The 22495-nt window shown below is 41.3% G+C and overlaps 1 protein-coding gene across 1 annotated transcript in view; it reads right to left on the reverse strand.

The window, feature by feature from the left end:
* The window catches only part of KIF26B (kinesin family member 26B), a 405428-nt gene that overhangs the window by 377359 nt on the left and 5574 nt on the right, over positions 1-22495 (reverse strand). The window contains exon 2 of the mRNA XM_056567177.1: positions 1358-1759. Coding sequence (XP_056423152.1) covers positions 1358-1759 — 402 coding nt within the window. The remainder of the gene's footprint in view (positions 1-1357; positions 1760-22495) is intronic.

The following is a 22495-nucleotide window of genomic DNA, read 5'->3' on the forward strand; positions in this document are numbered from 1 at the left end:
GATAGATCTTAAAATTGCTGTTGGGAAAAGGCGTCTTCCAATAAGAGAGACCTGGAGCAGTTTGCAAAGGAAGAGTGGTCCAACACTGCAGCTGAGAGGTGTAAGAAGCTTATTGATGGTTATAGGAAGCAACTGATTTGTTATTTTTTCCAAAGGGTGTGCAACCAAATATTAAGTTAAGGGTGTCAATGATTTTGTCCAGCCCATTTTTGGAGTCTGGTGTGACATTATGTCCAATTAGCTTTTTTTCCTCCCTTTTTTGGTTTAGTTCCAATACACACAAAATAAACATGTGTATAGCAAAACGTGTGACTGCAATCATTTTCTGTGAGAAATACTTCATTTTCTAGAGAAATTTCAGGGGTGCGAACATTTACGGCCATGACTGTACATACCTGATGCATCAATGAGACCCTTACTCGTACTACCACGCTAAGCATAGCTGACGTGTTTTGGATCCCTAGAGACCCTTACTCATAATGTCATTGTACCAGTAAGGGTTTTATAGATCCAAAACGCATTATAAATGTGTTTCTCCCTCCTACTTCTTTTATGGCAATTTGAAGTTTGATGGTTAGATATTCTGTGTCTGGATGGTGTTATTGGGCATTTAATACATCAAGATTTTATTGGTGCAATGCTGGCTATTTAGAATTTCTATATTAATTTATGGAGGATGGCTGTGCTCCACCATTTTTCACCCAGGTGAGCTGACACACTCAAGTTTATTATTAAAATAATGAAATTATTATAATCACAGTTTTATTAAAATATGACATTTTCTATACTCCCTTTTTAATTGTAATCACAAATGTTTCAGGGTTTCTAAAATGAGATTTCTATCAGCCCATATTGCTGTGTAAGAGATTTATAGGTTAAAATAACTTGAAACATGGGACTCCCCACAACATCTTGGATGACATCCAGACTATTTCTTTTAGCCTTCAACATATTAGATTTATATATACTTACTGCGCCCTGACACAGAAAGGGTGAATACTTTCTAAAATTATAAACTGCACAGTCAGTGTCATATCACTGAAAATATGATGCCCCTGACCCCAGAAAACTCATCACTGCACTGCATATTTTTACTATGAACTATCTATTGCTATGAGCTCAGTCTGCTGCACCTCCCTGTACAATAAAAAAGGAAGACAAAATAAAAAGGCAAAATGAACTCATTTTGCCTCCGTTGGGTAATTGACACCCCATGGATGTATTTGATGTACATACCTGGAGTACACACTCATTTTTAAAAAATAGGGGCTGCCATCTTGCCTGAGTTTTTTTGTAACAGCATTAAGAGATATGTTTTACAGCCAGCCCCATGGACATAGATGACATTACAGCTTACCTTACTGGAGTGGGGCCCGGGCAGCAAAAGTTTTAGGGCTTGTCTCTTGAGCTCTACCAAACGTGCATTGCAATTCTCACACCACACACCCCTGTCCGATCCAGGAGATGATCCTCCACCACTACCAGAACCTGGAGATCCTGTGCCAAATCCTGGAGATCCTCCTAAGGATCCTGGGGAACTGTTGCCAATCCCAGGAGATGCAGGTCCAGGAGAACCAGAGAAAGAGCCAGGAGAAGATGTGCCGGAGCCAGGAGAAGGGGTGCCGGAAGAGCCAGGTATGGATCCTGCGCCTTCAGGGGCAGGTCTGCTACCAGCACGTGACTCCTCATAGGCTTTCCTATACCAGCTCTCTGGAGAGAAGGGTGCTGATGTTTTTGTAGGGGAGCAGGCCTCATTGACCTACAACAAAACAGAAGATAGTTCTAACTATCATGTAAACCTAGTCATCCACATTGAAATACAACACTCACTTGAAAAAAAAAGGGGGGGAAAAAAAAAGGAAAAAAACACCATTGAAATTGCCCAAAACAAATAATAGATATATTTAATGTTTTTTAACCTTTACAGTCAAATTCACATTTAGATATATCAACAGTGGTAGTGGAATAGTGGTATTGTGTCTGGGTATACATTGCTTTAATAAATTGTATAGTGCCAAGTCCATGCTATATAATCCTAATCTCAGAGCCAAGTGCCAGCAATACAGTTCTCTTAGCATGGTGGGAGGTTTAGTTTTGCAAGAGCTGGAGAGCCACAATTTGGGAAACACTGTTCTAGAGTGTGATAGATATTATCACACTCTAGAACAGTGTTTCCCAAATTGTGGCTCTCCAGCTGTTGCAAAACTAAACCTCCCAGCATGCTAAGAGTTGTAGTTTTGCAACAGCTGGAGGCACACCGGTTGGAAAACACAGCTCTAGAGAGACATCCAGTTCCCAAAGACTACATTCTCTGGCATTCCATAGCCCAACTACCTTTCTCAAGAATCTAGTAACTATAACCTGTGATATACAGGTTATAGTTACTAGATTCTTGAGAAATGTAGTTGATACTTTGATTTATTCTGATTGACAGATTTGGCATCAGGAAGGAATTTTCTCCATTAAAATGAGAAAAATGTATCACCCTTATCTAAACCAACACTGAAAGATTATAAATAGGCTGAACTTGATGGACTTATGGCTTATTTTCCTTACAAACTATGGAAGGAACTTATATATATATATTATCAAGGTCAGATGTGAAAGAGATACATAGAAGATAGTGGCTTTCAGTCCTATTGAAATGGGCATTCAGGGGAATCAGAACTGCGGCCGAATGGGGAAATAACACTGCGGTGTGAGAAAAGGATCAACCATACAATCTTACTGTCTGGAATTACAAACTAACAAACCAAAAAATTGAGTCTTTTTATCTTCCTAAAATGTGACTTTAATAGTAATAAAAATAGAAAAAAAACGCATATTTGCACAAGTTAACTCCAGTCATAAACATACTTAGAAGCTAACATATACACAGACCATCTAACACAATCATTGCACACATTAGACAGACAATAGATTCAGATTTATTATATGTTATTCGCCATTTTCATAAGATTGCCGCATGTCAGCAAGCCATAACTGGTCCTTATCTGTTATAAGAGCTCAAATAACTGATGAGAAGTGCCTAAAAACTTTAATTTTATTATGGTCACTGTTATAAACCACCATAACATAAAGTGTTATAATTCGTGCTCCAAAATAAAGAAATAGATAAGATACCAAACTTTGCCACCTGCTGAGCAGCAGACAGTGAGTGGTTAAATTCACCACTTAAAGTTACCACTGTTATAAGAGCAACAGAAACATAGAATGTGTCGGCAGGTAAGAGCCATTTGGCCTATCTAGTCTGCCAAATATGCTGAATACCTATGAATGGTCCTTGTCCCTACCTTATATGAAGGATAGCCTCATACCTATCTCTATCTTATATGAGGAATAGCCTTAAGCTTATCCCATGCATGCTTAAACTCCTTAACTGTATTTGCAGCGACCACTTCTGCAGGAAGGCTATTCCATGCATTCACTACTCTCTCAGTAAAATAATACTTCCTGATATTACTTTTAAACCTTTCCCCTCTAATCTAAAATTATGTCCTCTTGTGGTAATTTTTCTTCTTTTAAATATACTCTTCTCCTTTTTTTGTGTTGATTACCGTTATGTATTTTAAAGTCTCTATCATATCCCCTCTGTCTCTTCTTTCTTCCAAGCTATACATGTTAAGGTCCTTTAACCTTTCCTGGTAAGTTTTGTCCTGCAATCCATGTACTAGTTTAGTAGCTCTTCTTTGAACTCTCTCTAGAGTATCTATGGGGGAGATTTATCAAAACATGTGCAGAGGAAGAGTTGCCCAGTTGCCCATAGCAACCAATCAGATTGCTTCTTTCATTTTTAACAAGGACTCTGCAAAGTGAAAGAAGAAATCTGATTGGTTGCTATGGGCAACTGAGCAACTTTTCCTTTGCACAGATTTTGATAAATCTCCCCCTATATCCTTCTGGAGATACGGCTTCCAGTACTGCGTACAATACTCCAAGTGAGGTCTCACCAATGTTCTGTACAGCGGCATGAGCACTTCTCTCTTTCTACTGCTTATACCTCTCCCTATACATCCAAGCATTCTGCTAGCATTTCCCGCTGCTCTATTACATTGTCTTCCTTCCTTTAAGTCTTCTAAAATAATGACCCCTAAATCCCTTTCCTCAGATACTGAAGTTAGGACTGTATCACATAGTCAATACTCTGCCTCAGGGTTTCTACATCCCAGGTGCATTATCTTGCACTTATCCACATTAAACTTTAGTTGTCAGAGTTCTGACCATTCCTCTTGTTTACCCAAGTCCTTTTCCATTGGGCATATCCCTCCAGAAATATCAACCCTGATACAAATCTTTGTGCCATCAGCAAAATGACCAATACCTTACCATTGAGACCTTCTGCAATATCACTGATAAAGATATTAAACAAAATGGGTCCCAGTACAGATCCCTGAGGTACCCCACTGGTAACAAGACCGTGCTCTTAAACTATATATGCTCCATTGACTACAACCCTCTGATGTCTGTCCTTCAGCCACTGCCTAATCCACTCAACAATATGGGAGTCCAAGCTCAGTGACTGCAGTTTATTGATTAGTCATCTTTGTGAGACAGTGTCAAAAGCCTTACTAAAATCTAGATAAGCTATGTATACTCCACCATCTATTATTTTAGTCACCCAATAAAAAAATCAATAAGATTAGTTTGACATGATCTCCCTGAACCCATGTTTTTTTTTCATCTTGAAATCGATGGGATTTTAGATGTTCCACAATCTTATCCTTAAGTAGCGTTTCCATTAATTTCCATTAATTTGATGTCAGACTTACTGGCCTATAGTTGTCTGATTCCTCTCTTCTACCTTTATTATGAATGGGGACAACATTTCCTAAGTTCCAATCTTCTGGAACGACTCATGTTACCAGTGATTGGCTAAATAAATTTGTTAACAGTTTTGCTAGTACACTGCTAAGCTCTTTTAGTATATTTGGGTGTATCCCATCAGCCCCATATGACTTATTTGTCTTGACTTTAGACAGCTGACTTTGAACCTCTTCCTCTGTAAAGACACATGCATCAAAGATTTATTAGTCTTTATCCCTGAGGTCCTTTTCCTTCATTTTCTTCTGTAAAAACTGAACAGAAATATTTATTGAGACAGTTGGCTAGTCCTTTATCCTTTTCTACATACCTTCCTTCTTCTATTTTTAACTTAGAGTATATGCATGGGATGATAAATGCTCCCCTTGTTACTAATAATATTCCTTATTACTGTGTCACAGTCAGCTTGCAACATTATCATCTCTACGTAATATTCACAGTAACGGAAAGCTTCGGTTTTCCAACCTGCCCACATCTACCTTCTCTTTAGATGAAAACACTGAACATATTTACCTCACTACAACATCCCAATCTTATCAAAGGTATATGATCTACATTAGATCATAAAATCTGTGTCACAGCAACACTTCAACTGATCATGCACAAGAAGATATTTCTTGGCTAAAATGTGGTGTGTCCTTTTTTATGACCTTTGTGTGTGGTCATACATGTTTTTACTCTATACTCTGAAGGTAATGTCAGATGACTGGATATTTACTAGGTGTCTAGCTTCATCTCATGTTTCTGGACAGATTGATAGATCATGGATGCATCACAGCCTTCATTAACATAATTTTGTCAATACTTCACACAATAATCTTTCTACTCAAATTGCACTCAACTACAGGCCAGACCTCTGTCACATGAGAATGGTCTTCAGATCTGCCAGTTAGGGGGTTTGTTGTTATACCTGGTGGTATTACTGCACCAATATATCTGCTACTCTACAACCAGGGCATGATGCTCTATTCAACTCCAAAGGTACAATCCTAGGAGTAGTAATGCAGGACAATTAATCTGATCCTCATGTCAGAATTCTTGACATTGCTGGAAACATTGTGACTGCTCGATGCTGTGGAGCCCTAGCTTTACACTGGCTTATTTAAATGCTACAAGGCTACAGCCTCTTGAGATGTGCAGTACTGTACATCTGTATTGCTTACAGTCAATTAGCCATTTGTTGACAGAAAGATTTATTGATTTTGTCTTTGTGATGTTACTATCTATGTAAATACCAACTTGATTATACTTCTGTATGGGGAGATACTGATCTAGTCAATCGTTACAATTATGGAAAGTACCTGAAATGAAAGGACACTAATTGTTTTCACATATTTGCTATGAGACATTATAAGAACCGAGCAGCAAAGCAATGTAGTTCTCCAGAGATCAGTAAAGAAAACTTGCTCTGCTTACTTTATAGTGCCTGGCAAATCATACAAGCACCCCCCACTGATGTCAGGCTGGAACAACAGCGGCTCTTCAAACAAACAGCAATCAGTGCACCATGCTCTTTCATGTGATCTGCTTTTGTGAACAGCTACATATGGCTCTAGTGGTCTTCAAAAGACCCCCGCTTCTAATGATATCTGAAGGCTGCAATACAGAATTACATACTGCTGATGAACTGACTGATATAGCAACACTGCAACCCATTTTTCTAATGAAAGCTTCTGGGAGTCTGCTAGTTACTTCTGATGGGTCCAACATAACTGAATACTACCTCCACAATACCACCATCCTTAGTATGAATGGACATATTCTCTAGAGCAATGCTTCTAGGTAAGAATACCTCCGTACATAAGGAATCTGATGGTGCATGGCACACTTTTTGTTCTGTCAGACTTGTATTTGCAAAGGAATAATAACATAGCACTCCACTTGCGGTGAAAATAGTAGTACATTTTATTCTTGCAATCCAAAATTATATATGTGAAGTTTCGGTCAAAAATGACCTTCCTCAGACCGGATTGCTGCAGAGGAGAGGTGAAGTTAAGGAGAAACGGTATCCTATGACCGTGTGGCAGATAAGTAGATATGGCGACAGAAGTCGCATGTGGATGCATTTGCATTAGTGCCTCCTTACAAATATGATGTTGCATGGAGCTGATTGTGGCCATGTGCATGAGCCCTACAGCCCCATGAGTCAAAGTCACATTTGTAAAAGCCATCCATTATGGATTTTCTGTGAAATCTGCAGCAGGAATCTGTAATAAATCTCAGAATTTACTGCACTGATATGCCACTGCTACTTTGAGATTTGCACATGGACTAGGGAACCTTTACATCACAATTCTGTCATTCTGTTGGGCTCTATGTAGGGTTCACAGGCAGCTGTTAAAATGGAAAGCCGACGTAGAGTCTGACATGCTTATTGAGTTTAAAATGGGTGGCCTAATTGTGATATAAATGCCTTCTGTAGAAATATTCCGGTCCTCTGGACTTGTCCGGAAAAAGAAAAAGAAGGGTCTTTGGGGCGCACACCAAGGCGGAACGATAAACCACGGACAACGGGTAACATATAGACGGGATTTTTACTAAAGACGACGTGTTTCGGTGCTCGTGCCTCCTTTATCAAGTCTTTCCTTAAATGAAAATCCTGTTTTTATGTTACCAGTTGTTTGCGGTTTATCGTACCAACTCAGCCTCCAAAATTGTCACAAGGTTCTCCAAGGTGTTGAGCTCTTAGTTCAACCCACCCAGGTAAGCAAGTTTTCTTGCACTTCTTTTACCTGGGGTAACGGCACCAGGCAGCGCCACTTTTGTGTTTGTTTTTTAGCATATACCCATATATATGCCTTCTGTGCAGCATATATGAGTCCCATAAAGAAAACATATACGTATGGAAAATGAACCAAATTAGAGTCAAAATTAGATTCCATTTGCCACATTAAAGTGGATGGGCATGTTGGTCGGACGGAAGGGCTAAAACGTGGTGTGAATTTAAACAGGCTCCGCAAAAGTTCAATCAATGGCTTTCAGTGCGGAATCCATAGGAAATTACTCCATACTCATTTTTGCCTGTGATCTGAGCATAAAATAAATAAACAAAAACATTCACCTACATCGGGGTGATTGATTCTATTTGGATTTAGACTCAAAACCATGTGTAAATCTGGACAGAACCTTCAAGGTGTGAACATGGCCTTCTAGTCAGGTGGTATAAAAACAATGTTTAAAAGAGTCACAGCTTAACTTTTTAAAGCTATACTTTAAGTAACAATAGAAATGGGTAAGGGTCGGCACTCGAGTCCCTTGGTGGTGCACGTGGAATAAATGGCAATGGTAGAAAGAACAATCCCGGCACTCACTGTAGTCTTCAGTGTGTTTGCACCGTGTTTCAATAAACACATTTCACTTGGCAGAAGACTACAGTGAGTGCCGGGATTGTTCTTTCTACCATACTTTAAGTAACAGCTGCTCGGGTTCCTGTAGCAATGTAGAATAAATGCCTTTCATTCTACACATTATAAAGAAAGAACCATACTAAAGTGGATTTGTGCAGCACATTCTTTTTCTGTTGGGTAGCCTGATGTGTGTATACTGGAGCCAGCAGGAGGTGGTTAAACATGTTTGATGCAGACACACTGACTACAGGTAGGGTTCCCCAATCTCTGAGCTTTTCAACAAGCACACAACCTCTTGACCTCTCTTTGCCAAAATCAGCTATGTCTTCATTATGCTAACATGATCTGAACAGTCAAGTGTCGGGGCTTGTAATAGTTGGAGCTAATCCACTCACTGTACTGTAATTATAGAGTACGGAATAATGATGCTGTGGGATGTAATCACAATCTCCTGTAAAGAATTGGGAATGTTAAATATTTGTATAATATCTCTGCAAACTGCTATTAGTTATATAACTAATATAATACAAAGTGATAAGTCTGGCTGCAGAATACAGACAACACTGAACGTGTGCCGCCTAACAAAAGAAGAAAGCTTGAAATTTTACAGCACTTGCTTACCAGGAAACTAATATTTTATTATTAGAGTCACTCCCTTTAAAAGTGGGATTGTATCCAATAACAACCTGCAGTAAAGTCCTATAGGGGTCTGTGACTGTAACTCAACCAAATATTATGACCCAGTGACTAACACTAATTGTTTAATATAACGTTTATTCTTTACATTACTCACTGCACATTCACATGAGACAAAAGATCAGAAAGGAGAACTCTAGTTTTTATGGAAGTATACTCCCTTTTAAGATCTGCTCCTATTAAAGGGGTTCTCCGGTGCTTAGACATACACAGTTTTTTCCTGTATGTTCTTACTCACCTACTTTTCTCATTGTTCTGTGTATATTGTTTATATAGCCTGGTATATAGACACTAATCTGTTTTGACAGCTATGCATCATAAAATAACAACAAAACTTATATTACACAACAAGCTTGAATGACATTGTTGTAATGCACCGTTGCACTGTGTAAAAAAAAAATCACACCAGCAACATATATATATATACATATATATATATATATATATATTTAAATTAGCTCACCACACCACCTTCATATATATATATATATATATATATATATATATATATATATGTATATATATTTCCTGGTCGTCCTACCGCGGCTTACACATGGGTTAAAGGATTCTCCTGACCCGGAAATAGAAGAACCTATCTAGCAGTACAACAGATGCAGAATGCAAGTTGATTAATTAATCAATTAATTCATAAAGACCCCAGAAACAGACCACACATGTATTTATTTTCTTCTAGGTTACAGAAGAACTATGCAGAAGCAACGGCCTCAAACCTCAGGCTTCTGGGGTCCCTGGGGGAAAAGAGCAAGCTGTATACCGGGGGCTTCCCTGATCCCTCGGCTGTCCCCTTTATATGGCCACTTACTAGGGGCTTCCCTGGTTAAGGGCCGGCTTACTTAGATCGCCTCTGGGGTTCCCCTGATGTCAGAGGATGGATTCTGACACTCGCTGTGGTGTCAGTAGTTGGGCACTTGGGAGCATATCTGCCCGTTTTGTAAGTACTCCTATTGCTGCGGGCCGGCGTGTATGCTTAGACACTTTAATTAGCATCGGGGCCGGCCTGCCGGAGCGCTCTGGGTGCAGCAGGATGGAGGAGGAGTACGATCGCTGTGCGTAGTCCTGCATCTTATAAAAAGCCCTCGCTGCCACTGAGAACCTGCGCTCAGCCTCGGCAGCAGGTCTCTCAGTTGGCAGATGTATTATTCTCATATGTTTGTTACTGAATCAGTGCTTCTGATTAGGATTCCCCTACATATATGAACCTGGTACATGTCTAAATGCCTGTTTTATATCTATACCTCCTCAGAAGTCCCGTTCTGGAGGAAAAAGGTCTAGAACATCTAGACATCATGCCTATATTAAATGCCAGATTGTGTTCTACCTATAAGCTGTCCCTCCTGGCAGCTTATGAGGAATGGGAAAACCCTCCTAAAGTGGATTTGGCAGCGGCTCGCTTAGCCAAAAAAGCATTTTTTCCATCAGAGGAATCTACTATGCTTGCAGACCCCATTGAGAGAAAGGAGGATATGCTTTATAAGAAAACCTAAGTGTGGCGGCTGCCGCATTTACGGTGGTATCAGAGAGGTGGCATCCTCTCTCCCGGTGGCAAGGGCGTTGCGGATTTGGCGGAACTCTCTAGAGATATCAATGATGGTGTACCATGCAAGGAATTGTTGGAGAACCTATCTGTTCTGAAATCAGCTTCTGAGTTTCTATGTGATGCTCTGTTAGATGTCATGAAATTCTCATCCAGAGCCCTGGCTCTGTCTAAGGGTGCGTTCACACTGCGGAATCTCCGCTCCTTGAATCCAGCGAGCATAGATTCCGTCTGGCGGCTGCCATCGAAAATACTTTGGCGCTAGGGCCGCGGGGCACTGAGCTGTCATCATTGACGGCCATGCAGTGCTCGCGGAACCCGCACAAAGAATGAACATGTTCTTTCTTTGCGCTGAACAGTTCGCCGCTGAAATTCCGCAGTGTGAACGGGTCTCGCGGTGACCCATTCACAATAATGTTAAGTTCACACCGTGGAATTCCGCTCGCGTAATTCTGTCCGTGGAATTTCGCAAGAATTCCGTAATGTGAACGTACCCTTACGCATCTAGAAGAGTCTTATGGATCAAGAATTGGGGAGGTGATATTTCATTAAAAAACTCATTTTGTTGCCCTTTCTTTTCACCCATCTTCGATGTTTGGCCGTCAGTTAAAAGGAATCCTCAAGTCTCTACATGAGGACAAGGGAGAGAACTTTCCTTATGAAAGAAAGAGACTAGGAAGATATGGAAAAGGCCGATACAAGAGTCCCTTTAGAAGAAGGGGGAATTTTGGTCAGTCTGACACAAGACCTCTCCACCTCCAAAAAGAAGCCGTTCATCCCCAAGGAGAAAGACCAATGATGCCAAGCTTCAGGCACTCCCGGTGGGAGCCAGAATCCAGGCTTTTGCGGATACTTGGTCAAGAACCTCCTTGGATGATTGGGTGTCAGATGCAATAAAAAGGGGTTACTCTCTAGAATTGAAAAAGAAACCACCAGACAGATTCATGGTCAACAGAGCCTCCAAAGTGGTCTCCAATTTGATTCATCAATTTCTTTTAAAAAAAAAAGCTCTAGAAGAAGTTCAAGACAAAGAAAAGGGAAAAGGGTTCTACTCTCCAGTATTTGCTGTCCTGGAGTCTGGAGGAGATTGGAGGCTCGTGATAGATCTGTCTCTTCTAAACAAGTACTTAGTGATGAAAAAATTCAAAATGGAGTCTATAAGGTCTGCGGTTATAGATATCCGAAAAGGCAATTATATGGCATCTCTGGACCTTCAAGATGCTTACCTGCATATTCCTGTTCGTCCAGCTCACAGGAGAGTCCTTCGGGTAGCAGTGAAGATTCATCAGCGGATGCGTCATTATCAGTTCACATGCATTCCATTCGGAATAACATCAGCTCCGAGAGTCTTCACGAAGGTGGTTATCGTCCTGGTGGCACATCTCAGGTTGCTTGGCATCCATGTAACACTTTACCTGGACGACAGGCTATTCAAGGCACAATCAGATCATCTTCTGGTTCATCCCCTACAGACAGTGATGGAAGTCCTGCGGAATCATGGGTTTCTGATAAACACCATGAAGTCCCATCTGTCTCCTTTAAGAAGAATTTCTTATCTGGGATTCATGATAGACTCCTGCCAAATGAGGATCTTTCTTTCCGAGGAGAGGAGTATCAACATCCGTCAAAATCATTGACTGTTTCTAGGTCTTCAGTCCTGCACGATTTGCTTTGCCATGAAAATCCTGGGCCTGTTAACTTCATCAATGGATGCAGTCCCATGGGTGAAAGTTAATATCAGGTTGCTCCAATCTCACATCCTGTCACTTTGGGACAAATCTCAAGAAGATCTGGAATCCGTCATTCTACTCCCAGCAAAGAACAAGAAAGTGGTGGTTGGAACCATGTCGTTTTAAGCAAGGCAAGTCTCTCCTCTCCTTTTTCCCCAGCTATTAGTCCTCACTACGGATGCCTCAAGCTCCGGGTGTCCATGTGGGGGATTGGTGGGTTCAGAAGTTGTGGCACAAGAAAGTTGTGAAAATGTCCGCCAACTTCAGAGAGCTTAAAGCGATCAGTCAAGCTTTGATATATGTCAAGAAAATTCTTGCTTGCTTATTTGGAAAGAACAGCCACCTTCAGGATCTTTGAAGGTTTCTTTATTTTGTTCCAAGGCATAAGAAAAGGAAGGAAAGCAAGTAAGGTCTCTCTATCGAGATGGATTAGGGATACCATCAGGCACTGTAATGAGCTAGGGGGTTCTACCTCCCCTCTATCTCTCAGAGATCACTCTATGTGCTCACCAGCAACTTCCTGGGCAGAGAAATATCACATGCCAATGGGTCACATATGCCATGCAGTGATCTGGGCCTCTCTTACGACCTTCATTAGGCACTATCGTCTGGATATCTCTGCCTCTGAGGGATCAGCCTTTGGCGCAAGTGTAATTCAAGGAACGGACGGCCAGTAATCCCACACTTTTTTTTTTCTCTTGTATTGCTTTGCAAATCCCATTTGTGTGCCACCGTAGGATGACCAGAAAGTGGGAAATGTATTCTTACCTGAAATTTCCATTTCCTGGAGTCTGTAGACGGCACAACTTTACCCCCCCCCCAATAAATCTTTACTGCTGCATACTATACATGTGTGGTCTGTTTCTGGGGGGCAGCTGCGGGCTATTGAAGTAATTGATTAATTAACTAACTTGCATTGTGCATCTGTTGTACTGTTAGATATGTTCTTCTATTTCCGGGTCAGGAGAATCCTTTAACCCATTTGTGTACCGCATATGGACTCCAGGAAATGGAAATTTCATATACATCATATATACTCTTTCCTTCTGGAGAGAGAGTTCTGGCTTGGCATTAATCCCAATTAGCTTTTTATATTCCGTAACTGGAGCTAAGCTGATACCAGGGAACATCACCTGAAAAGGTGATGTAATGAGCTGATTTGCATATTCCTCTACCCAGAATGCCTGCAGAGTGCTTAGTGGCCCTTTAAAGCTCTGTCACACCAGGAGTGGTGAACTCTCCCTGAGTTACATACTCATCCCGTTTATATACATATGTATATATATATATATATATATATATATATATATATATGTGTGTGTGTGTGTGTGTATATATATATGCTTATTTAGTGCAGCATAGGTTATTGATAAAGAATAGTGTGGAGACTCTTCTGTATGCCTTGTACATACCTATCTTAGTTCCTGCATGAATTATGGGTTGTCTTAATTCCTTCTTACCCTATGGTACTATCCTAATACATGATCTGATGAAGCCTGCTTCACACATGCGCAACAGCTGTCACCTATCTCTTTGAGCGAAGTTTGCCGTCCGTGCCCGGCCGCATTGGATATTTTGTGTTTGCACTTTAAAATAAAGAAGATTTTCTGCAACCAACCTGGTGAGTGCTGCCATCTTCTTCTACTACGGATCTTGTCTGCTTACTGCTTTTTCCATTGTGGTTCAGCACCCCATATCTAGTTGCTCAGGGAGATCTCTTTAGGAACTGTGTTGCTAATCTTGTGCATAGCGAAGTATCCCGCATGTGTGTGTACTTCAGGAGGCTTAGTGCAAATCGCTGTATTTCCTTTGCCATTGCTCTATCCTAATACAGCTTACATTTCTCTGACTTACAATACAGATACAAAGAGAGTGGTGTCTCTGTACTTCCTCTAAGTCCTAGATTGCAACATAGAAATGATGTACCCTATCTCATGCTCCAGATGCTTCAATGTATTGCTATGAGATGCAGCTGTGCCAAGATGCATTTAATAGGACACACTAGAGAATCTGCACAGGGGAGTTGCACAGGGGAGTTGTATAACTCTGCAGCTTATCATAGGACTTTCCTACTAAAGCTCTGTCCTCTTCTCCCTTAGAAAAGGCAGATTTGCTATATACAGCAGCACTCACTACAGTGGGAAGCACAAAGATGAACAAGCAAAGCCAAGGGGAGGGAAGGGGTCTAAGAGCTGCCATTAATGTATCAATAGTTGATGATGTAATCTTGTAGTTCACAGAAAGTCTGCTACATAGGAGAGACTAACATCTACACAGTAAAACATGTTAATTAGCAGAGGAGGGGGATGCCTGAGTGGTGATCACATGACTTAACTTCGATAATGAAGGAGCTCAAATGTATGAAAGTAACTGAGATGGGATAAAACTAATCATACTGCAGGAATATTGCTGGTGCAAACAAAACTTCTGCTCAGAGTGTGCCAACGTGGGGGACACGTTTTGATCAAAAAAATGCGCTATGAGCCTCCATTTTTTCACCAAGAGTGCTGCTGCAACCTTCCTTTTTGTATACTTTGTATTTGCCACAGCAGAGTGCACCCGTGCATTAGGTAGTTGTGCTGGCTATTTTTCTTTATTGTGTTTTTGCTATGCAAGTTAGGGGGAGTGGCTCCCTCTCTAGCCGTGCACCCCTCCCTGTTTCACAGGAGGTTTTTAACCCCTTAAGGACGCAGGACGTAAATGTACGTCCTGGTGAGGTGGTACTTAACGCACCAGGACGTACATTTACGTCCTAAGCATAACCGCGGGCATCGGAGCGATGCCCGTGTCATGCGCGGCTGATCCCGGCTGCTGATCGCAGCCAGGGACCCGCCGGCAATTAACCCCTCAGGTGCCGGGATCAATACAGATCCCGGCATCTGCGGCAGTTCGCGATTTAAATGAACGATCGGATCGCCCGCAGCGCTGCTGCGGGGATCCGATCATTCATAACGCCGCACGGAGGTCCCCTCTCCTTCCTCCGTGCGGCTCCCGGCGTCTCCTGCTCTGGTCTGTGATCAAGCAGACCAGAGCAGGAGATGACCGATAATACTGATCTGTTCTATGTCCTATACATAGAACAGATCAGTATTAGCAATCATGGTATTGCTATGAATAGTCCCCTATGGGGACTATTCAAGTGTAAAAAAAAATGTAAAAAAATGTAAAAGTAAAAGTAAAAAAAAAGTGAAAAATCCCCTCCCCCAATAAAAAAGTAAAACGTCCGTTTTTTCCTATTTTACCCCCAAAAAGCGTAAAAAACATTTTTTATAGACATATTTGGTATCGCCGCGTGCGTAAATGTCCGAACTATTAAAATAAAATGTTAATTATCCCGTACGGTGAACGGCGTGAACGAAAAAAAATTTAAAAAGTCCAAAATTCCTACTTTTTTAATACATTTTATCAAAAAAAAAATTATAAAAAATGTATTAAAAGTTTTTTATATACAAATGTGGTATCAAAAAAAAGTACAGATCATGGCGCAAAAAATGAGCCCCCATACCGCCGCTTATACGGAAAAATAAAAAAGTTATAGGTCATCAAAATAAAGGGATTATAAACGTACTAATTTGGTTAAAAAGTTTGTGATTTTTTTTAAGCGCAACAATAATATAAAAGTATATAATAATGGGTATCATTTTAATCGTATTGACCCTCAGAATAAAGAACACATGTCATTTTTACCAGAAATTGTACGGCGTGAAAACAAAACCTTCCAAAATTAGCAAAATTGCGTTTTTCGTTTTAATTTCCCCACAAAAATAGTGTTTTTTGGTTGCGCCATACATTTTATGATATAATGAGTGATGTCATTACAAAGGACAACTGGTCGCGCAAAAAACAAGCCCTCATACTAGTCTGTGGATGAAAATATAAAAGAGTTATGATTTTTAGAAGGCGAGGAGGAAAAAATGAAAACGTAAAAATTAAATTGTCTGAGTCCTTAAGGCCAAAATGGGCTGAGTCCTTAAGGGGTTAAATTGATAGTGGATCCTGCATGTCACCCAGTCAGAGGCTATATGCCCAGCAGAGGTGAGTGGATTAAGCATGTTAGGGTCCCATTCGACAAGAGACCACCTCCGCATGGTGGATGGGGGACACGTTTTGATCAAAAAGTGTGCTAAGAGCCTTAATTTTTTTGATCAACGGTGCTGCTGCAACCTTCCTTTTTGCATAATTTGTATTTGCTACAGCAGGTGCACCCCTGTATTAGGTAGTTGTGCTGGCTATTTTTCTTTTTTGTGTTTTTGCTATGCAAGTTAGGGGGAGTGGCACCCTCTCAAGCTGTGCACCCCTCCCTGTTTCCCTGGCCACCTCCGCGTGGTGGATGGGGGACACATTTTGATCAAAAAGTGCGCTAAGAGCCTCCATTTTTTTACCGAGTCATGACTTATTATCATCAGCCGGGCAAGCAGATCTGCTGATGCACTCCCTTATAATCTACAGAGCAGGTCTCGGGACTGGAAGACATGTCAAAAGTTTATATAGATGACAGTTACGCTTCACAATACCGCAGGGGTGTTACTGGGGGAGACTCCATGGTAAGGACGCCATAGTCTCGGGTCTCTGCAGTAAAAGGATGCTGGCAGGACAGCCATCAGGAAAGTTCTGGAGGTACTTGGCCAAGTGAATCATTGTAAGGGGCTCTGCCTACCCTCTCCATTCGGGCCCTCTCCCCCTCCTCATTATGGCCCCACCCTGCTTACACACTCCTGTCAGAAAGGATAGTTCCAGAGTGTGGGCAGGGTATTAAGAATGAAGGGGGCAAACTGACAATTTCTCAGGGCCTACAATTTCCACCTGTTGTCTGTTCCATTTGCACAACAGCATGTACTGTGTGTGTACTGTATGTAAATGAGTATGTTTATGTATCTGTATACATACAATATACTATGTAGTACTGTATGTGAATAAGTATGTATGTTGACCTCCCAGCGCTGTCCAGTTCTACAGCTGACTACTTGCTGGTCATGTCTTTACACAATAAAATGTCAGCTTTATCAATCGCTATCATATGGTTGACCGGCCAGTCATTGGCTAAGAAGGCACTTTCTTGTATTGAAGCGCAGACCAGGACGTGCTGGGCAGCAGGTTAGTTTGGACTTTTTTTTATCACAGTCTGAGAACTTTTAAACATAAAAATAATAGTCCAAACCAACCTTTAGAGCGTATTGAAACATAGGATCTGATGAAAATTTGATGCTGTGTTCAGTCATTTAATTTACATTGAAATCTGCAGCATAAAAGAAGCAGCATCAAATATGTAGCAGATCCTTAATACATCCTTGAAGAAGAAAAAACAACAGAGAAGACATCACCTGTGAGTCTCTGATATAATTGTATAGTCTGCCTTGGATACACAGCCCCCACTATGAGGGGCATTTACTAATCTTTTACTATGTAGTCTGGTTTTTACCCTGTTTTTTTCTACTTCATTTTTGACTATGTGCGACAAATTTACTAAATTGTTGCACGGCGTTAATACATTTGGCACATGTAGGCAAAAGTGGGAAATTTATTTCATGTAGTAGAAAAAATAGTCTGTTCCTTTTTCCTGCTGTCTGAATAGGTTTGGCTGCTGGTTTCCTTCTGGATCTTTTATTTTTGAGTTTTTTTTTTTTAGCTTTTTCACCACATCTAAATAATTCAATAACTAAATTGTAGTCATGGCTCAGAATAGTGGTAAACGGCGTTTAGTGTGTGTGTGTCTATTACATTTTTTTAACACTGTTTTTTCTCCCTAAATGTACGTACCCTTTTTTTTTTTTTTTTTTTTTTACTTCTTCTACAGATCCGTGTATCCTGTGGACTCCTTCGGATTCGGTGGACTACATCGACGACCAGCGTTTTTCTTTGTTTGTTTCTTTGTTTTTCTTGATGTTAATAAAATGGTTAACGAGGGCTTTTTTGTAATAAATTTTTTTTTAAACCTGTTGTGTTTTTTTTTTTAACTTTACTGGACAGTCTTAGTAGTGGAAGCTGTCTTACAGACGGAGTCCATTACTAAGCCGGGCTTAGCATTAGCCACAAAAACAGTTAGCGCTAACCCCCAATTATTACCCCGGTACCCAACGCCACAGGAGTCCCGGGAAGAGCCGGTATCAACAGGCCCGGAGCGTCAAAAATGGCGCTCCTGGGCCTAGGCGGTAACAGGCTGGCGTTATTTAGGCTGGGGAGGGCCAGTAACAATGGTCCTCGCCCACCCTGGTAATGTCAGGCTGTTACTGTTTGGTTAGTATTTGGCTGAGAATATTTATTTATATTTATTTAAAAAAAAAAAAAAAAAAGGCATAGGGTCCCCCTATTTTTATTCTCAGCCAAGCCCTCGTTAACCATTTTATTAAAATCAAACAAAGAAAAACACTGGTCATCGAAGTAGTCCACTGAATCCGAAGGAGTTCACAGGATACACGGATCTGAAATGAGAAGAAAAAATTTATAAATGGGTTAGTACATTTATTATCACCTGCTCACACATCTCCCGCCCAGCACGACTACAACTGCCAGCATGCCCTTACAGTAAGGACATGCTGGGAGTTGTAGTTGTGTGGTGCAGGAAATGTGTGGGCAAGTGACAAGCTTGTCCCCTGCCCCCAGCTGCAGGACTACAACTCCCAGCATGCCCTTACAGTAAGGTGGGGCGGAGGCCGGGCACAGTGTTTCCCAACCTGGGAGTTGTAGTTTTGCAACATCTGGAGGCACCCTGGTTGGGAAACACTGGCCTAAAACAGTGTTTCCCAACCAGGGTGCCTCCAGATGTTGCAAAACTACAACTCCCAGGATGCCTGGACAGCCAAAGGCAGTGCCGCCCGACGATCTCCGTCACCGATCGTCGCTGGAGCCTCGGAAGGGTAAGTGAACGTCTTCACCGGTCCCCTTCAGCTGTTTGCTGTTTTGCAACACCTGGAGGACTACAGTTTACAGACCACAAACCAGTGGTCTGCACACTATGGCCCTCCAGCTGTTGCAAAACTACAACACCCAGCATGCCCTGACAGCCAAAGCCTTGGCCCGGGCTCCTCATATGGCCTCCCCGCTACCCTCACTTATGGGGACACTGATATACATCCCCCCCTTGTCTCCCGCCCACACCGCTCAGCTCCCGCTGCCACAAGACTACAACTCCCAGCGTGTCCTCACTGTAAGGGCATGCTGGGACTTGTAGTCTTGCAACAGTTAGCACACAGATGGGAGTTGTGTGGCGCTGGCAGGTGAGAGGGGGGGGATGTAAATCACTGCAGTGTCCCGGTAGCGCAGTGAGGGTAGCGGGGAGAAAGTATGTCGGAGCCCGGGCGGCAGTAGCCTTTCCTGCTCCATGTTGGAGCTGGAGTAAATTTAGTCAATTTTTATGGCTGTTGCGACTGTTTATTGCGCAGCTGCGACTGTCGCAGTTAATAAATAACTGACCACTGCAAGTCAAAAATGCAAACTAGCGTAAATCAAGCGTGAAAAAAAATTTGACGTTCTAGCTCTTGCTAGAGAAAGTCGCACGAAAAATAGGGTAGGCGCAATTGCGACAATTTAGCGCCAAAAATAGTCAGAAAAAACTGACTAAACCCCTTAGTAAATGCCCCTCTATGTCCCTTTGTACTCCTCAGCTAGATTATGAACTTATCTATTCCTCTATTCTGCCTCCCTGTTCTTCTGCCTTCTTTCTCCCTTCCTTTCTGTCCTCTCCCTTTGGAGGAGTGTGTGCAATTGTCCATATGTTATGATAAGAACCATTATACTGTTTTGAGAGGCCCAGCCTAGATCCCGCTGGTGCATGTCCTATGTTTTAGGTTCCTTACTTTCTTTCATACTAACTATGTTTCGGACGCAATGGACTCCCGGCACTCTGCCAAGCTGATTTCGACGAGCTACCCTGGAAATCTGAGCGTCTTTTTGGATGTATTGGCGGTCTACAGTCTACCTTTCATGGACTATTCTTTATCAGGACTTTATTGGTTCCTACTGTCACATGTCAGTGTTTTGTCAATTGCCTTAGAGAGTATTTTACTGTACTCTCCTGTTATGTATATTTTACATTTCTTTATATTATTTGAAAATAAATAAAACTTTTAAAAATAAAAAATAAAAATTGTATAGTCTGCCTGACTGTGTCCCATCAGTGCTGTAGTCACTTGTGAGTCCTATAGCCCCTTAAGGACACAGCCAATTTTATTTTTGTGTTTTTGTTTTCACGCTGTACACTTTACAGTAAAAATGATACGTTTAAAATTGCCCTATTTTGGCCACCCCTAACTTTCTTATTTTTCCGTATTCAGGGATGTGTGAGAGCTCATTTTTTGTGCCATAATCTGTAGTTTGTTTAAGTACCACCCCGCAGGGGATCATTAACATTATATTTTTATAGTTTGGACATTTACGCATGTGACAATACCAAATATGTTTAGTTTTTATCTTTTTTATGCTTTTTTTTGTATTAATATGGGGAAAGGGGGTGATTTTAAACTTTTTTTTTGGGAGGGGAAAGGCTTTTTCAAATTTTTTTTTCACTTCTTTTAAAACTTTTTCTTACATTTTTTTTAAACTTTAGTTCCCATAGGGGACTATTTATAGCAATTATTAGCGTTCTAATAGTGTTCAGTGCTATGCATAGGGCACAGCAATGATCAGTATTATCGGCAATCTTCTGCTCTGGTCTGCTGGAAGGCAGATCAGAGCAGAAGACCCTGGAAGACGGACCGAGGCAGGTGAGGGGACCTTTGTTCGCCATCTTGGCTGATCTGATCCCCTCGCCGTGGGCTGAGGAGTTAATGGCAGACATCAGTGTGATCGCTGAAGTCTGCCATTACCGGCGGGTCCGCAGCTGCTGGCGACTGCCGGGACCCGCAGTAAATGAAGCGAGCGTAGCTCCTGCACTCGCTTCACAGCCACGCCATAAATGTAGGGCGCTGTGCGCGAAGTATCGCATGTCCTTAAGGGGATAGTTATGATTGGTGAAACAACAACTTCCAGCATACCCTTAACACAGCTTAGATCATACTGGGAGGTGTAGTTTCACATGACAAAAACGTCTTTACCTTACTTGACAATTGGTATATTTGATTATTATAGTCAAAATAATTTTCTGTGACACACTATATCCTGGGCATCCATCATAACAAGTAGGGAATCTATTGTTAAAAGTGTAAATCCCACCCCTGGTGGGAATCGTTCACCTTAAATCTGCTGCACTGCCTGTCGAACTCTTGGGGTGAGCACTGCCTCAGCTTTGAACAGACAGCGGCCTCACCTAATACATCTGTGCTACAGATGTAGTGCTCCTTACTTGTGCTGGCTGGAACACAGGGCACCAGCCAATAAGACTAACCCATCCCATTAACCCCCGTGTAAAGAGCAAAATTTTGTAACACTAAGTGATACCGTCCCCTTTTGGTCCCTCTCCATTTAGCCCCTCCCTTATATGGCTCCGCCCTGACATAGCCACACCCATGGGCTCTAACCCCTGTTCTTTTGGAGACCTAGCAATGCCCGTGGGATACAGTATGCTACAAACAGCACATGCGTTCTGCTGACCCTTTCTGCGTACTGTAGGGTGTAGCTTACTAAACCCTGATACAACTGAGGTTACTGTAAAATCTCATATACCTAATATATCCTAAGAGTAAAAAGTAAGTAACAATAAATAACAAAAAACAAAAGCCACAGTCCTCAATGTCATATGATGAAGAGTATGTAATTATTAAATATGTGAAAGTTTATTAGTATTAAAGAACATCTAATAATAGTATTGTAATACTATTAAACATTAGCGTACTCTTCATTAGGGGTGTGAATTGGCAAGAATCTGGCAAAATGATACGTATCACGATACACATATGACGATACGATATATCCCGATTCTGTCTCAAAGACAATATATTGCGATTTTTTCACATGAGGCTGTACGAGGGCAAATCTTTTGCGCCAGAATCAGTTTTTTGTATCGGTACCATTTTGGTATTGGTCTGACTTTTTAACCTCTTAACTTTTTTTCTGGGATATTATAAAAATTGCAATTCTGTGGAATTTTTTTTTTTTTTTTTAACATTTACATCATTTATTATACAGGATACATAATGTTATATTTTAATAGGTTGTACAATTACGCACGCAGTGATACCAAATATGTTTATTTTTATTATGTTTACATGTTTTTATATATACAGGACTTCAAAAGACCAGGATTTTCGGCGCTGACCACGGAGAAATGAACAAAGCCCAGGTAAAGGAATGGAGGTTTAATAGCAACGCGTTTCACCGCTGATGAAGCCGCGCATGCGGTGAAACGCGTTGCTATTAAACCTCCATTCCTTTACCTGGGCTTTGCTCATTTCTCCGTGGTCAGCGCCGAAAAT

The sequence above is a fragment of the Hyla sarda genome, chromosome 3, assembly GCF_029499605.1.
Source record: "Hyla sarda isolate aHylSar1 chromosome 3, aHylSar1.hap1, whole genome shotgun sequence".
NCBI classification, from domain to species: domain Eukaryota; kingdom Metazoa; phylum Chordata; class Amphibia; order Anura; family Hylidae; genus Hyla; species Hyla sarda.